This window comes from Microtus ochrogaster, chromosome 16 (assembly GCF_000317375.1).
Source record: "Microtus ochrogaster isolate Prairie Vole_2 chromosome 16, MicOch1.0, whole genome shotgun sequence".
Classification (NCBI taxonomy): Eukaryota; Metazoa; Chordata; class Mammalia; order Rodentia; family Cricetidae; genus Microtus; species Microtus ochrogaster.
In genome coordinates, this window is record NC_022018.1 from 9,825,737 (window position 1) to 9,840,392 (window position 14,656).

A 14,656-nucleotide genomic window follows, 5' to 3' on the forward strand; every position below is an offset into this window, starting at 1 on the left:
GGATAAGGGAGCACGGAAGCACAATTCTTAGATAAGGGAGCCACCTTAGGGTTGGCAAGAGCCGTGAACCTAGAGTGGCTCCCAGGAGCCCAAGTCTTGGGTGTTTTTGATTGTTTGTTTTCAGATAGGGTCTCATTATGTAGCCTTTGCTGCCCAGGAAATCACCATGGAGATCAGGTTGGCCTGGAACTCACAGACATTTATCTGCCTCGACCTCCCAAGTGCTGGGATTAAAGGCGTGCCCAACCATGCCTGCCTGCAAACTAAGTCTTTAAATGTATTGAATATGCATTATTTTAGTATATAAGGCTCACGAATTTTTCAGTTCCTTTATCTTCTTCATACTCTGTCTTTGAAAACTCATTATGGGAGCTTAAGATGCAATCTCCCCTGGAGAAGAGAGGGATAGTTGAACCAGGATTGCCATGAAACCAGCCTACACTGCAGCAAATTATGACGTAAGAAACACCAGAATGTGGGATCATCATAACCACATCTGAGTTATGCTTTAAACTGCCTTTGGGTTATTACCCGTGACCTTGTCTCTAAGTCCACGAGGTAGGATGCTTTCCTTCAGGTGAGGGAGCTGGGCTTAGACATGTTTGTGAAAACTTGAACCTGAGCTATCCGAAGAAGTGGAGGCCACAAGAGCAAGCTTCCAGCTCCAAGCTCCCTGAACTTCTTGGCCAAAGGAGGGTGATGGGTGGCGAAGCTGCCTTTGGCTGCATGGCCAGCCCAGCACAGGGGGCCGTGGCCTTCGCGGACTTGAATCCGTCCAGTTGAAGCACTTAGACTTGTGCTCTTCACTTTTTCCATCCCCTGTCATTTCCTCCTCCACCGTGCAAGGAAGAGTGACTTCCTTCACTTTAGCAGAAAAACTGATTTGGAAACAATAGGAAAAGGGGGCTCTGTCTCCTAGCTCCTTCTCTGTCACATTTTTCTAGCAGCCTCTGACATCACACCTACCCCAGTGCCCACCCTACGGTCTAACACAGAGCTGAGTTATGGGTAGGGCCTAGTGACTTAAGACCACAGAAGCTGGCTTAGACCATCACACCTGGCTGCCTTTCCCTCCTGTTCTTCGTACACAGGAGCCTCGTGAACTCTGCTGGCCCCCAACAGGGAAATAACTCTGGACAATGGCTGCTTATCTAAATGATCAGCAGGGCTGTAACCAGTGTGCTCACTGACACCTTTAAACTCAGCAGAAACTTCTGGAGATAAAGAGATCTTCACTAGGGAGGAGGAACAGGGAAAGGAATAAAAAGGGGAGGGGAGGAAAGGGGGGAAGTACACAGAGAAGTCAGGGTGTGTGTACCCCAGGGGGTGTTTAATCAGAACTTAAAAGGTCCCAGGATTCCCCTGATAGCTCCGCTCCCAGTCCTTGAGCTTCCCTTTGCCGAACAAACCTACAAATAATCTCTTGGAGACACTTGGATTAGCCTTTGACCCATTTAACATCCCTAAGATGGTATAGCCAAGTGCCTAGACCTCAGCACCACATGATCTCTGGGTAGCAAGAAGTGGTGCTTTGCTGATAGTACTTGGCTCTCATAGAGTCTAGAGCGCATGAGAAGTTTCCCTCTGGCATGAATACCTGTTATGCAAAATGCCAGTGGAAAAAGACTAGAACGGGCTTTGTAAAATAGAGCTGAGCAACAACACAAAAAGGAAACTTTTCTCTGGAAGGACGTGAAGTAGGTTCCTGGCTCACTGAGCAAGTAGCTGCGTGGGCTAAGGACACCTGCAGAAAAGCAAATTATCAGGAACAAAACCCGAGGTGGGAAAGTTGGAATGTTCGAGGTTTATGCCCAACTCACGCTGAGCACAAGAACAACCACAGCCCACTTTACACATCCGGTAGCCACTGGCCTCGATGGCCCAAGGATTGTGGAAATGAGCAAAAGCCGGAGATCGAAGATGGACGAGAGCCAGAACTCGGCCAAAGGTTTGAGTGGCTTCTGTAGGACTGGTGCTTGGCTTTGAGTCTGGAAGAAACGACGCAGTTGCCTTCTTCTACCCAGAATGCTCTGCTTCAGCTTCTCTTATTAGGAAACTCCTGGTCATCCTTCAAGATCTAGCCAAAATGTCACCTTTTCTAAAGGCTTTCCCTAACTTCTCTCTCCTCTTCTATTTTTTTCTTCTTTTCTCTCTCTCCCCCTCTTTTTTGTTTTGTTTTGTTTTTTTCAAGACAGGGTTTCTCTGTGTATCTCTGGATGTCCTGGAACTTATTCTGTAGACCAGGCTGGCCTCGAAATCACAGAGTTATCCCGCCTCTGTCTCCCCGAGTGCCGGGATTAAAGGAGTGTGCCACCACCACCTGGCTCCCCTCTCCTGTCTCTAACCAGTCATTTCCCATCCTGAGCTCTTAAAAAAGCAGGCCTTGGTATTTTACCTATATGGACGTCCATCTCCCATAGCAAACTGTGAGGTTAAATAGGAGGGCCACATGCCGCTCACATCTCAAGGGTGAGTATTAACCACTGTGATGAGCATGGGCTCAGTGCTCAGATGCTAAGATACAGAATGGATGGATGAGATGAAGCCAAGAGTCCCAGAACTGCAGTCAAATGGGATATTGCCTCAACAGAATTTGAAGAGGGCTAGTATAACAATACTATGTTATGTCAACGCTACCATTTTATTAGTTTCTTTTTGTGTGTGTGGTTTTTCGAGACAGGGTTTCTCTGTGGTTTTGGAGCTTGTCCTGGAACTAGCTCTTGTAGACCAGGCTGGTCTCGAACTCACAAAGATCCGCCTGCCTCTGCCTCCCAAGTGCTGAGATTAAAGGCGTGCGCCACCACCGCCCGGCCATTTTATTAGTTTTTAAATGAAGTGTATGCTCTTAGTAGGTGTAATTAGCCTGAATCATCCATGGGTTATTTTCCCAGGACTTTTGTAATTATGGATCTAATTAGTCTTTAAACCTTGCCATATAAGTTTCACTCTGTAAGACATAGATTACCATGAACTCTGAACTGTCTATCCCAGAGCTATCGGCTTTGAGTGTTACCTCTACCGTGTTTTTAGGCCAAAAATCAGCTTGCATCCATAAATGACTATCTGAGTAGGACCCACATTAATTTGGCCAAAATAGAAGTAACTAGAGGAACCTACCTATTATGCAAAATCAGCAATGAACACAGAGCATGCCCTGATATCTAAAGGCTTTGAAATACCCGCATCTCTCCACTCTCCCATTTAGATAGGACGGTGAGCACTTCAGGCACAGCTGGCCTTGGATCCCCATAATTCATAATCCAGAACCTTCAGCCCTCTGAGGAGACAAAGAGAGCATTCTCGGGGGTTAAATCTTAAGTATTTACAAACACATTCTCCGCATTGTGTTCCTGGTTTTCTTCAAAGAGCAAAGACAGAGGTATGCACTCAATTCGTGTGGGCGCTTATTTCTTGGTGTGACAGCTGCAGAGATACACAAGCATGAGTGAGCATGCGCACAGGTGCTTTCAGGAGTGTGCTGGGTAGTGTGCTTCAGTAGTTGCCCTTTTTCTTCTTCCTCAGACACCTACACCTCAGAAAGGCCCGCTTTCTGCACCCATGGTGATGCAGATGCCATGGCTCTTGTGCAAGCCAAAACAGCCATGAAGGGGCAAACATTTTCCACTCTGTGTGTTATTTATCACGTGTGCTGATATTTACCATTTTGTGCTGAATACCCTGCTGCCCATTGAGGATGCCAACATACATTGCCACCTAGTGTCTTTGTCCCTTTTCAGCCAGGGGGAGGCAGTGCAAGGAGGTTAGATCTCCCTCCCTCCCTCTTCCTCCTTCCCTCCCTCCCTCCCTCGCTCCCTCCCTCCCTCCCTCCCTCCCTCCTTCTTTACAATCTCTCTTTGGTTTTTCTGGCCACAGCAGACATGTCTCTGTTTGATACCCTTGAATTATCCTTGCAATCACCGACTTCTCCCTTCCAGCTTAAAGTCTTATGGTTCCAGAAAGGCTTCTCCCTCAGCTGCCCCTTGTGACCTGACCATCCTTCAGCTTCTGCCTCCAGTGACATGGTCGCCCTTTTTCTGAGGACTTCTTGAGGACATGTTTGCAGACAGTCTCTCATGAAATATTCCAGGCAAAGTTCATCTTGTGGATTCCATATCTGGTTCTGAATATCATGATTCACATTAGACTTTCCCATCACTCCTCTGACTTACCTTCCAGAATAAAAGGCACACTTACCCACCTACCTCCAAAGACCACACACTTCAAATCCATCACTAAAGACTGTTCAATGCAGGGGTAACGAGACCTACTCGCCCTGCCATGGGACAACTCAGTTAGACTAGTCCAGTTTCAGATCTTTCTAGAACATTGGATGAGGCCTTTACTGACACTGCCTAGGGACTCCCCTTCTCCATCTGTCTGGTCTTATTTCCTCACCAAAGTGTCTCCCAAAGTGTCCCCCAAGAGCATGTCCTAAATGGGGCTCCCATGAACTCTCATCTTGCCCCTTGATCAGATTCCAGGAACTCCAACCTTTTCCCTTGCTGTGATGAAAGCAAACTTTTCTGCACCCCGTACATCCCCCAAGCTCCAGGAATATCCACGAGCTCCCTATGTCATCTCCCAGAGCCCCAGGCTCTGGCCTTGCAGAGAGCAGTGCCTGTTCTCCCTTAGGTGGACCATGATGCTGACAGATGCACCCTGGCAATCTAGTTGTGAGTCTTCCTTACGGAAAATCATGTGCTCCCTTGAGGTGGACAGTGGCTTGGGAAAACACTCGAAACCATTCTCCAAAGATTTCTTGTGTTCTGCGTTTTGGAAATGGGGGCAGAGGGTATCTGACGTTTGGGACCTTGGTTTCAAGAGAGATCGAAGAGACTCACTTTGACACCCTGTTATAGGTCATGGCCACTTTAACTAGCTGAGGGTCATTCTAACCCTTATTCTGCAATTTTTGGTCACCCAGGCTCCAGGGCAGGGATGGTTGGGCCCAGCGTCATCATTTTTAGTGACAAGAGAAGTTGCATTTCTGTGTATGCTTTTTCCAAGGCGGGGCTAGCGCTTCTTTCCTATTGGCCATTCTTCTCACATAAGTGAGACTCTGTCCCCTCAGATATCACACCCACCATCTGCTGCCTGGCCAATCCCAGCTGAGCTTCCCTGGGTCCTAGGAGTGGACAGTTAGGATTCCAGATTTCTTTACCTTTCATTCTCTTTCACCCCAACCCCCAACCAAATTGTCACTTATCTATTGTTCAGAGAGTTAGCATATGGTTTTGTGCTCAATTTTCATATTTAAGAGAATCTTGGGAGTATATTCATTATTGGTCTAATTTGCTGTCTTTTGCCATGATAAACACAATGACCAAAAGCAGGCAAAAGTTTATTTGGGTTATACGTAAGCCAGATTTCAAACCATCACTGAAGGAGGTCAAAGCAAGCATTCAATCAGGGCAGGAACCTGGAGGCAGAAAATGATGCAGAGACCACGGAGGGTGCTGATTACTGGTTCACTGTCCACGGACTGCTTGTCTCACTTTCTTATACAACGCAGGACCACCTGCCCAGTGATGGTGCCACCCACAGTGGACGAGGCCCTCTCACCCCCAAGGACTTGCCTAAAGAGCACTTTGATGGAAGTATTTTCTCAATAAAGCTTCCCCCCCAAGGACTTGCCTAAAGAGCACTTTGATGGAAGTATTTTCTCAATAAAGCTTCCCCCTTTCCAAATGACTCTAGCTTGTGTCAAGTTGACAGTAAACCAACTAACCAGCAACTACCCAGTACAATTATATTCATTTAAGAATTTAAAAACTATTTGGGGGAAGTGGAAAGTATCAGTATAACTTAAAAGTTGTCACTGGTTTCTTTCTTTCTTTCTTTCTTTCTTTATTTATTTATTTATTTATTATTTTTTTTGGTTTTTTGAGATAGGGTTTGTTTGTAGCTTTGGAGCCTGCCCTGGAACTAGCTCTTGTAGACCAGGCTGGCCTCAAACTCACAAAGATCCGCCTGCCTCTGCACCCGAGTGCTGAGATTAAAGGTGTGCACCACCACCACCTACGACTCAAAAATCTTGAAAGGGGAGCAAATGTATACTTATAACGTAAGGCAGGTAGTGCCGTGCAAATGGGGGTCCTCCAGGAGGGAGGGAACTAGAATGATGCATTGTTTTCCATCGAGTAGCACAGCAGAATGGCTGTGGCTCAATGACCCAGGGAGAAACACAACCTTCCTGCTACAACCTGATTCCTAGACCGGCCAACAGAAGCCGCTGGTCTCTAAATCACTGGCAGTCCAGGTGTGAAGGAGCGGCAGTGGGATAGGGTGTAGCCAGATAACTCTATCGGGAGTCGCTTAGACAGCCAAGTAGAAGAATAACCTGTTTGACTCCCTTCCTCCAAATAAAATGACAGAACCTCTTTAAAAAGACAACAGATCCTGAGTGCATGGGCCCCAAATCATAATGTTTAATAGCATATATAGCATGTGTCTATGAAATGACCTCAGGATGTTGGCCAGGAGCCAGGCACAGGATGACTTTCTGGTACCAGAGTTCAGGGTTAGATGTGAATATTAGAAAATAGGTTTCATAAAGTTACAGAATGGGCTGGATTTGTTTGGAATGAAGGGGTCTGTGTGTGTGTGTGTGTGTGTGTGTGTGTGTGAGTGTGTGTGCACGTGCAGTGGTGCCTCTATGAATAAGAGTAAACACTTCCTATTGTGACAAGACAATTGACCAAAGTAGTTTAAGAAAGGGTGGGTTTTCTTTGACCCAGGCTTCGAGGGGACCAGGCATCATGTGGGGATGGTGTAGTGCTGAGAATGGCTGTAGGTGCAACAGCATATTGTGTCTGTCTGCAGTGAGGAGGAGGAGGAGGAGGAGGAGGAGGAGGAGGAGGAGGAGAGAGAGATTCAGTCTGGAATCCCTTGGCTCAGAGTTGTGTTTCCAAAGGAATTCTAAACCCGGTGAGTTGATAAATGCAGATTAACTCTTGGGGGTGAGTCAGAAAGGTTTCTCAAGGAGGAGGAGCAATGGCTTCTCCCTAGATAGGCCATCCTCTCCTCTCTGTGTTCTTGACAATTCCAAACCAATTAAATGGCCAGTCTGAGATCAGAGGGCTGTCACATGAGACAGTATACACGTAGAACAGTGGCAAACGCGGGCTTTTGTGACTTTGAGTGTCTCCTCCAGCTTCTGATTCCTAGGGGCCACTCTTGTTTCTTCTTGATCCCATTGTACAAGGAAGTGAAAGTCTGTCAAACGCTAAAGCAATAGCTCAGCCTTCCAAGGTCTCTTCTGCTAAGTCCCACCCACTCCAACCTGATTACAAACCATATCCTGGGTCAGGTCTGTCACTTTGACAGGATTACTGAGTCATCCTCACACCTTCCTGCTACATCCCCAGTGACTGCTCTCTGAAGGTTTGTAGGTTAGCCCTTATCAACAGCTCATTCTTCTAATGGGTTACTCTCCAAAGACCTAAGCTCATCCGTGGACGCTGAAACAGCAAAAACTACCATGTCTGGCTTATACTCTCAGCTCCTTACAAAGGTTGTTGACTCAATTCTGGCAGACCTCTAAAGAGGCTTTAGGTAGGTCAGATGGTTTTGCGTTATGCACGGTTGGGTTCTTCCGGGAATCATATATACACATTTCACTTATTGGTTAAAATCCCAGTTAGAAAGGGGATGCTAGTATGGGGGAGGAGCTATGCTGATATGGTTGCTGTGTTCTTGAGTGACTTTTGCAGTGTCCGCCTTCTAGGGGTTGAATCCAGGGCCCCACACAAACTTGCACCTCCAAGCCCTACCTTTCCTCTTAAAAACAAAAATCTCCCAGACAAATTTCAAAACCTCGGCCCTACTGAAATGTCCCCTGCGGGTTAGAGGTATTGCTTAGTCACTTGTCAAGAGCAGCTTAGGATTCAGGAGCTCTGGTGGAAAACAATCTTAGGGCCCTGATGTTGCCAAAGTGCTTGAGGTTTTTGTTATTTGACTCTTTTCCCCCTCCCTCCATCCCAGTTTTAAGTGAAGTAAATATGCTTATAGTTTATTATAACCATATCTACTAATTTGGATTTCTCATTAAAAAAGACAAACAAATGGGTCCAATAGGGTTTTCGGGCTGGAGAAGTGTCGTGAGAAGTCATCCGCTGGCTTCTTTGAACTCACAGTCATGTGTGTAAATTCATTTCCAAGTTCTCAAGGAAAGGGTCTCTCAATTCTGATTTTTCCACCTTTTTCCCACTCTCCTCATTCTTTCAAGAAACCTTCCCAAGTCTCCTGAAAAGCGCCCATCTTCCTGCGTGCCTACACAAACCTAAGATACACCCTCGGCCCCAATACACACCCCGTTTCTGCTTATACTTTTACTAGGAAATGTTGGTGAGAGAATAATACAGGAAGTACAGGACCTAGGATGGCTCAGTTTGCAGGAGCTTGCTCTCTTGGCAGTTCACACACTTGGAGCCCACGGCCTTTCTCCCAGTCTTCAAAAATCAAAGACTTCCCTGGTTTCTTTTGGAGATTTCCCTCTGATCACCACGTAGGAAATGGGAAACTGGCAGGGCAGAAACATCTCACAGGCGGAAAAGACCAAAGAGCTCTGTGCTTGCCTATGTGGGACTTTAGAACCACCACTTCCTGCAGTTGGTGTTATCGTCCTATAACTCTGGAGCCTTAGAAGGCAGGCAAATCCAGTGACTTGGGGTCTGCTTGTCAATTCTCACCCCTAAGATCACAACAGGGAACCCACAGTGATGTTGGGTTATTTATAGAGAGCTGGCAGAGCAGGCCAGAGGACTCCAAGGCCCTACTCTCTAGCATGCGCGGCGCCTCAACCGTAAACCTGGTTGAGGAAAAGACACCGGCAGGACTCAGAAGTCAAGTTCAGCCACGCTTCGCCAAAATGAGCACACTGCCAAGGCAGGCAAACAGCACTGCGGTCGGAGTCCTGGGAATTATTCCCACCGACCAGAGGGAGCCACGCACCTGGGACAGGGACTCATAGCAATACCCGGGAGCAGCACCGCACGTCCCCGGTCCCCGCTAAGCGCTGGACCCCGGACTCCGCGCTCTCCCTGGCTCTCAGAGAAAAGTGCTCGCGCGAAGGCACACTCTGGGCTCAATTAGCTGACCCCTGCCACTATTCAACTCCGCACTAACTGAGCCTTTCCCCTTGGAGTCCCATTTAGCTACTCGCCACCAGGCAGACACAAAAACAAGTCTCTGACCTGCGGAAAGAGGAGGCAGGGCTGGGAGAGCGCCGGAGGAGCGCGGCCCGGGAGAAAGGGGCGGGCCGGGGTCAAGGCAGAGGCTGTGGTTGCGCCTCCCCATTGGTCAGGACGCGGTGGGCAGGCAGCCCGAGGGCGGGGGCGGAGCTTACGTGGCGCCCCGCCCAGGATCCGCCCCCGGCCCACTGTGGGACTCCGGCGCCCCTCGCTCCCTCCCGCGGGCGGGCCGTCCGAGTTTTTAAAGTGGGCTGGCAGCTGAGGAAACCGGACATTCGAGAGCGGCCGGTGCACAGCTTCGGAGTCCCCAGCGTTCCGCTCCAGGTCTCCTGAGGCGGCCGTACAATCCTCGGCAGTGTCCTGAGACTGTATGGTCATCTCAGCGGCCGCACTCGCCTGGCCCCGGATTTCTTCTAACTCGCTCTTTTCGAACCACTATTTTTTTGTTTGTTGGTTGGTTGGTTTTGTTTTGTGAAATCCCAGAAAACTGACTCCTGTTCGCGGATAAACGGAACTTCAGGTCCCTTGTCGCTGCTCCCTTTTGGCGTCTTACAACCTCCTCCCACTCCTTTCCCCGGCCCCGCCTCCTCCTGCAGGTTCCTCCCTGTCACCCCTCTCCTCCCTCCTCCTCCTCCTCCTCCTCCTCCGCACCTAGCCAGCCGTCCGCAAACTTCCACCTGATTGTGCGGGACACTCGGACCTGCGAGCACTAAAGAGCTTTCACACCTGCTGGGGAGACAGAGAGCCGCCGAGGGCCACCGCAAAGGCAGCGGCTGCAGCCCCTAGGAACCCAGGTGCTCCGGGTCTCGGAGGAACACGGCGACAATGACAGCTGACAAGGAGAAGAAAAGGTAAGCGGGCGTCGGAGCCGGCGACCAACTCGGTCCCGGACAGTGGCGGAACTGCGCGAGGCGGGCGAGACCCGGGGCACTTTTGCAAGAGGGGCGCGAGAGGTCTGGGAAGAAGGAGGACCGCTCTTGGGGTGCGGGGAGCGGGTGAGAGAGTGAGCAGGTGCGGGCTTTAGGTACGCGGAGCTGTGACTTCGCAAAATTGAGTCGCGAATCCAATAGTTCAAGACCTTGAGACACAGAGAAATGACCCTGGAGGTCAGGGGTGCTTCCGCGGCGCCTTCCAAAGTCTGTAGTCCCCAGAGCACCAAGTTTCCCCCAGCCAGTGGTTTGAAATGTTTCTGGACTGATACCCTCGTCTTTCTGTTGGATTTATCTGTTGGAGCAGCAGACACGCTTTTCTTTTCAAACTAAGACCCTCCAGGTCTTTCGAGAGCGCTTCTATGCCGGCTGTACGCCCCCAAACCAGCAAGGGACAGAATGCAAAGTGCAACTCGGGGGCGCGCCCTGGCCCGAGGAGCCGGAACATGGCCAACTGTCCTGCTCCAGAAGGCACTCAAGTTTTAGGATACTCCCCCCCTTTCGCTCTCCCTACATCTAAACTCCACCAGAGAGTGGGTAGTGACCTGGATTGCCCTGCGGGGGCAGGTGTTTTAATGTGCAGAGAGGACGGCGACACCGGGCCTCTCCGAGTGTCTGAAGAAGACAGAGAAGGGCAGCCACTAAGGCTTGCCCTTGCGAACCCTTCCGCACTGGGTGAGAGGCAACTCCGGCCAACTCGCGCTGCCCTGAGTCTCCTTCAATCCGCCCGGGATCTGTCGACACCGGGCTCTCTCAGAGCCTGGGTGGAAGCGCACTATGCGGACACGCAGACCTGAGTACACGCTCGCCTCCTGCAAAAGTTTGTGGCTGATCACCTGGCCCTTTGCTCCTGTTTCGACCGGTGCGAGCCTTGTGCTAGAGCGTCCAGCTCTGTGCTCCAAGACTTGGCTAGGGTGACCGGAATCGAACGCGTGACGGCGGAGTGGCGCGAGCCATGGGAGACCCACAGCCAGGCTGGTAAAGGACTGCGCTGAGGGCTCAGACCCCGAGCAGATTGGCTTTTGTTTGGACTTGCACGTAGGGACCCAAGCCAGGAACAGTGTATCCTCTGGCCGAAAGTGCCGGCTCCCACCTCAGGGCACCGATAAGGATTTGATAAACGCGAGCGAATCGCACCCGTCCTGGCGGGGCGCCCGCACCCTGCACTGGCGGATCTCTGGGTGACGGGAGTGGGGGTGGTGCAGAGTCCGGTTCTATATTTCCCATTGTCACCCACCATACAGCTCTGGGGTGCTGTGTCCTTTGAGGGTAGAGAAGTAAGGGAAAAGATTCAAGCTGTAAAGCCAATCAGAATGCAATCATAAACTATCAAAACCGCGAAGTTAGACAGCCCAGAGCCACCAAGGGAATTTGTTAAACATTTTGTTACTCCAGTGCCTATGGGTGATTGTCTAATTTGCAGGGAAGAGACCTGGTGGTGATCAGTGCGAAGTGTCATCTTGCTCTTAGTTGTACCAATCACTGGGAGAAACGGGGTTTAGTGGGCAAAGCTATTTCTATAGGGGCTTTCACAGCCTCCTTTACAGAGAGTTGTTGAAGAGTATGGGAGTCTCAGTAGGACCAAAGTTGCATAATGACACAAAAATTATCGATGAGTGTGGCCACTTTAAGAACCAGTGAACTGCAGCCTGTGAACCCCCTAGGAGGTCACCATAGGTAGTGCAGTGCCCTAGTGGTAGCTCGGCAGGGTGTGTGTGTGTGTGTGTGTGTGTGTGTGTGTGTGTGTGTGTGTGTGTGTGAAGGAAAGGCAGGGCAAGTCTGTGGAAGTCCCTCAAGGCCCAATTCCTGTTAGGATAATAGTTTGGAGACTCCGGTCGTGTTGGCTAGCTTCTTGGAGCACTGAGATTAAAAACTGTGAAGCAGGGCCGTGAAAGCTGGTATCCCTTAAGTGGCTGCCTGAAGCTTCCCAAGCACCTCATGAAAACGTGAGCTGCAGGGTTTCCTGAACTGGTAATTCCATCCACTGGTGGTTCTGAAAGATTTGTATTTTTATTGGTTTAAGAGCTGTTTCTTCTCCAGAACATACTTGAACATTTGCATGTTTTTCATTCTAGAAACAGCCCCTCAAGAAGCCAGAAGGATTGTTTTATTCCCAGACATCCCTGTGTGGGTGGATATGTTTATCCATAATAATTAAGAGCCAGGTTTTTAATTGTTGACTGATCAGGCTTTGGGGGAAGCATGATCAGCTCTCTTGAGTTTAGATGAAGCCGAGGTGCATCAACCGGCCAAGGTTCCTGACTCTAGGAAGGGCGAAGTGTGGATGTTCTCAAGTGGAGGTTTGCAGAGCAGAACAATTAAGATAAATGGAAGTGAGGTCCTTGGATGTCCAGGACTCCAAGCCCAGGCCTAAGCCAGACTCTGGTCCAGGGACTTTTCACGAGTGCTCTTTTGCTAGGGGCAAGGGTGCACAAGGAATTGGAGACACTTGGACCTTCACGTTTTTCAACTCTGGCTCAATTCTCAGTTCCATCGGAAAATGAAACCAAAGTCCATCGTTTGTCCAAGTCGAGGAAACATAAATCTGGATGGGTTTCTCAGGCTGAAACTTACTTTCTAATAAGAATTCCTTCAACACCTGTCAGCATTTTTCACTGATTTACCGGAACTAGAGAATGCTCTAGAACTGGTCTATAACACTGTCAGTCCAGGCACTTAAACTGTGCTTCATACAGCTTTCACGGAAATTTAGAAGGTGTCATGACAGCAGGCTTTTTGCTTGTTTGTTTATTTATTTGGTTTTGCTTTATTATGGGACTTAAAGATTATTTTGTAAACAAGCATGGATGCCATAAAAAAATATTTTCTCTTTCTGGGTAAGGCCCAGGAATGGTAAAACATCTCCCTCCTCACAAGGAAAATTGGTGCTGATAAAAGAAGAATGTCAGCGCTTTACAGCCCGTAGTTAGTATGTGGCCAGCAGAGCCCCCAGCCCTGATGTGCTTCTAGCCACTGAGGATTTCCAAGGAGCTAGTGGAGATCCCCCATCACCACCACCAGACCCTGGACCTTCAAAACAGGGGATTTACTTTCCTAGATAATTGCAAGAGCCCTCCAGCTGTGGCCGAAAAATTGCCTACCAGTCAGTTAGCGCTGCTTTCTGTATTTACTAACTCTGGGAAATGTAAATCCAAGGCTTGATAGTTTTCCTTTATTTCAGGGAGAAACAAAACAAAACAAAACAACAACAACAATAACAAAAAACCTATTACTCTGGTAGACGTCACTGAGCAAAACCATGACAGGGCCCTCCTTAGTTCCTGCATGTAGCAAGTTGCTTTGTGAAGTGGAGAACATTCCACAGCTACCAGACTGTTGTGTGGCCCCGTTAGGCATTTTCACAGGGTGAAAGCCGTGAGATGAAAACAGCCTGCTTTATTTACCCCATGAACCAGTTTCTATGTCACTGCTTCTGTGTGTAAAGTGTAAAGTGTTTAGAGATGGAAGGAACAAGCAAGCAATTCTTAATGCCCCCAGACGTGGACCTAATATTTTTGAAAGTCCTTGTGATTCTTTCAAAGTTTAGGCTTTTCCTCTTTGAGGCAGTCTTTCCTATTCAGCACTTCTCACTTATTTGCTTTTTTATTTTTTAGGATCTCCCCCAGTTCTGTCCTCTATCAATATGATAGCTCCCTTCCCATTTTACCCCGAGGGAGCTTTCTTCATTTTATGTCCTGACCAAACTAAGGAAACTTTTGTAGTGCACAAACTACTAAACCTTTGCCCTGTTGCTGAGTCAGCAGCGCTTCCTCCCAGGACCTCCGTATTCTTTACCTGTAGTTCTCACTGCAGCCCCGTGCTGTTGACCCTTGTGATGATATTCATGCACGATATTAATCAGCAAGGGGCAGAGCGAGCACTTCCGGTCTGAAAAGAGATGCTGAAAGCTAAGGAACGGGGAATAGGTTCCATACTGCCAATTGCTTGGTTTGTACTGGGAAGCAGAGAGAACCACACAAGAAGACGTAGGTATAATGACTTTTCTCTTGTAGGGTTCAAATATTTGAAACTAAAGAAAAGAAACTCCTGAGTGACATTTCACTTGCTAACAACCACACATCATTATCTAGACACATTGGCGTTAAGTGGGGGAATCTGGCTCACAGTGTCCCTGAAAGACATATAAAAAGATCTAGATACTGATACTGGACACCAGCATATACTGGATCCCGGAGACAGCCCAGCAGTGGTAGAAGTTAGCACTTGGGGGTGCCGACGATGGAGGGAGGACTTGCAGGCCTCCACAGTGACAGCTAGAGGTTTCTGCTTCCAGTGAGGACAGCTGTAGAGTTGACTGTGAACAGCCCACAAAGGCTGAAAAGGAACTGGGCTCTTCCCCTGAGCTCTGTTAAACTGGCCTCCTGTAGTGTTCAGTGTCCAAAATTCTACCAAGTGCATGTTTGCTTCTTTTGACTTTTTTATGTTATGTTATTTATTTATTTATTAAAGATTTCTGTCTCTTCCCCACCACCGCCTCCCATTTCCCTCCCCCTCCCCCAATTAAGTCCCCCCCCC

The 14,656-nt window shown here is 48.8% G+C and overlaps 1 protein-coding gene across 1 annotated transcript in view; it reads left to right on the top strand.

Moving 5' to 3' along the window:
- The first annotated feature begins 9,457 nt into the window (after nt 1-9,457).
- The window catches only part of Epas1 (endothelial PAS domain protein 1), an 81,920-nt gene continuing 76,721 nt past the window's right edge, over nt 9,458-14,656 (top strand). Inside the window, exon 1 of the mRNA XM_026782970.1 lies at nt 9,458-10,042. Within this exon, the coding sequence (XP_026638771.1) occupies nt 10,017-10,042 (26 nt within the window). The 5' untranslated portion in view covers nt 9,458-10,016. The remainder of the gene's footprint in view (nt 10,043-14,656) is intronic.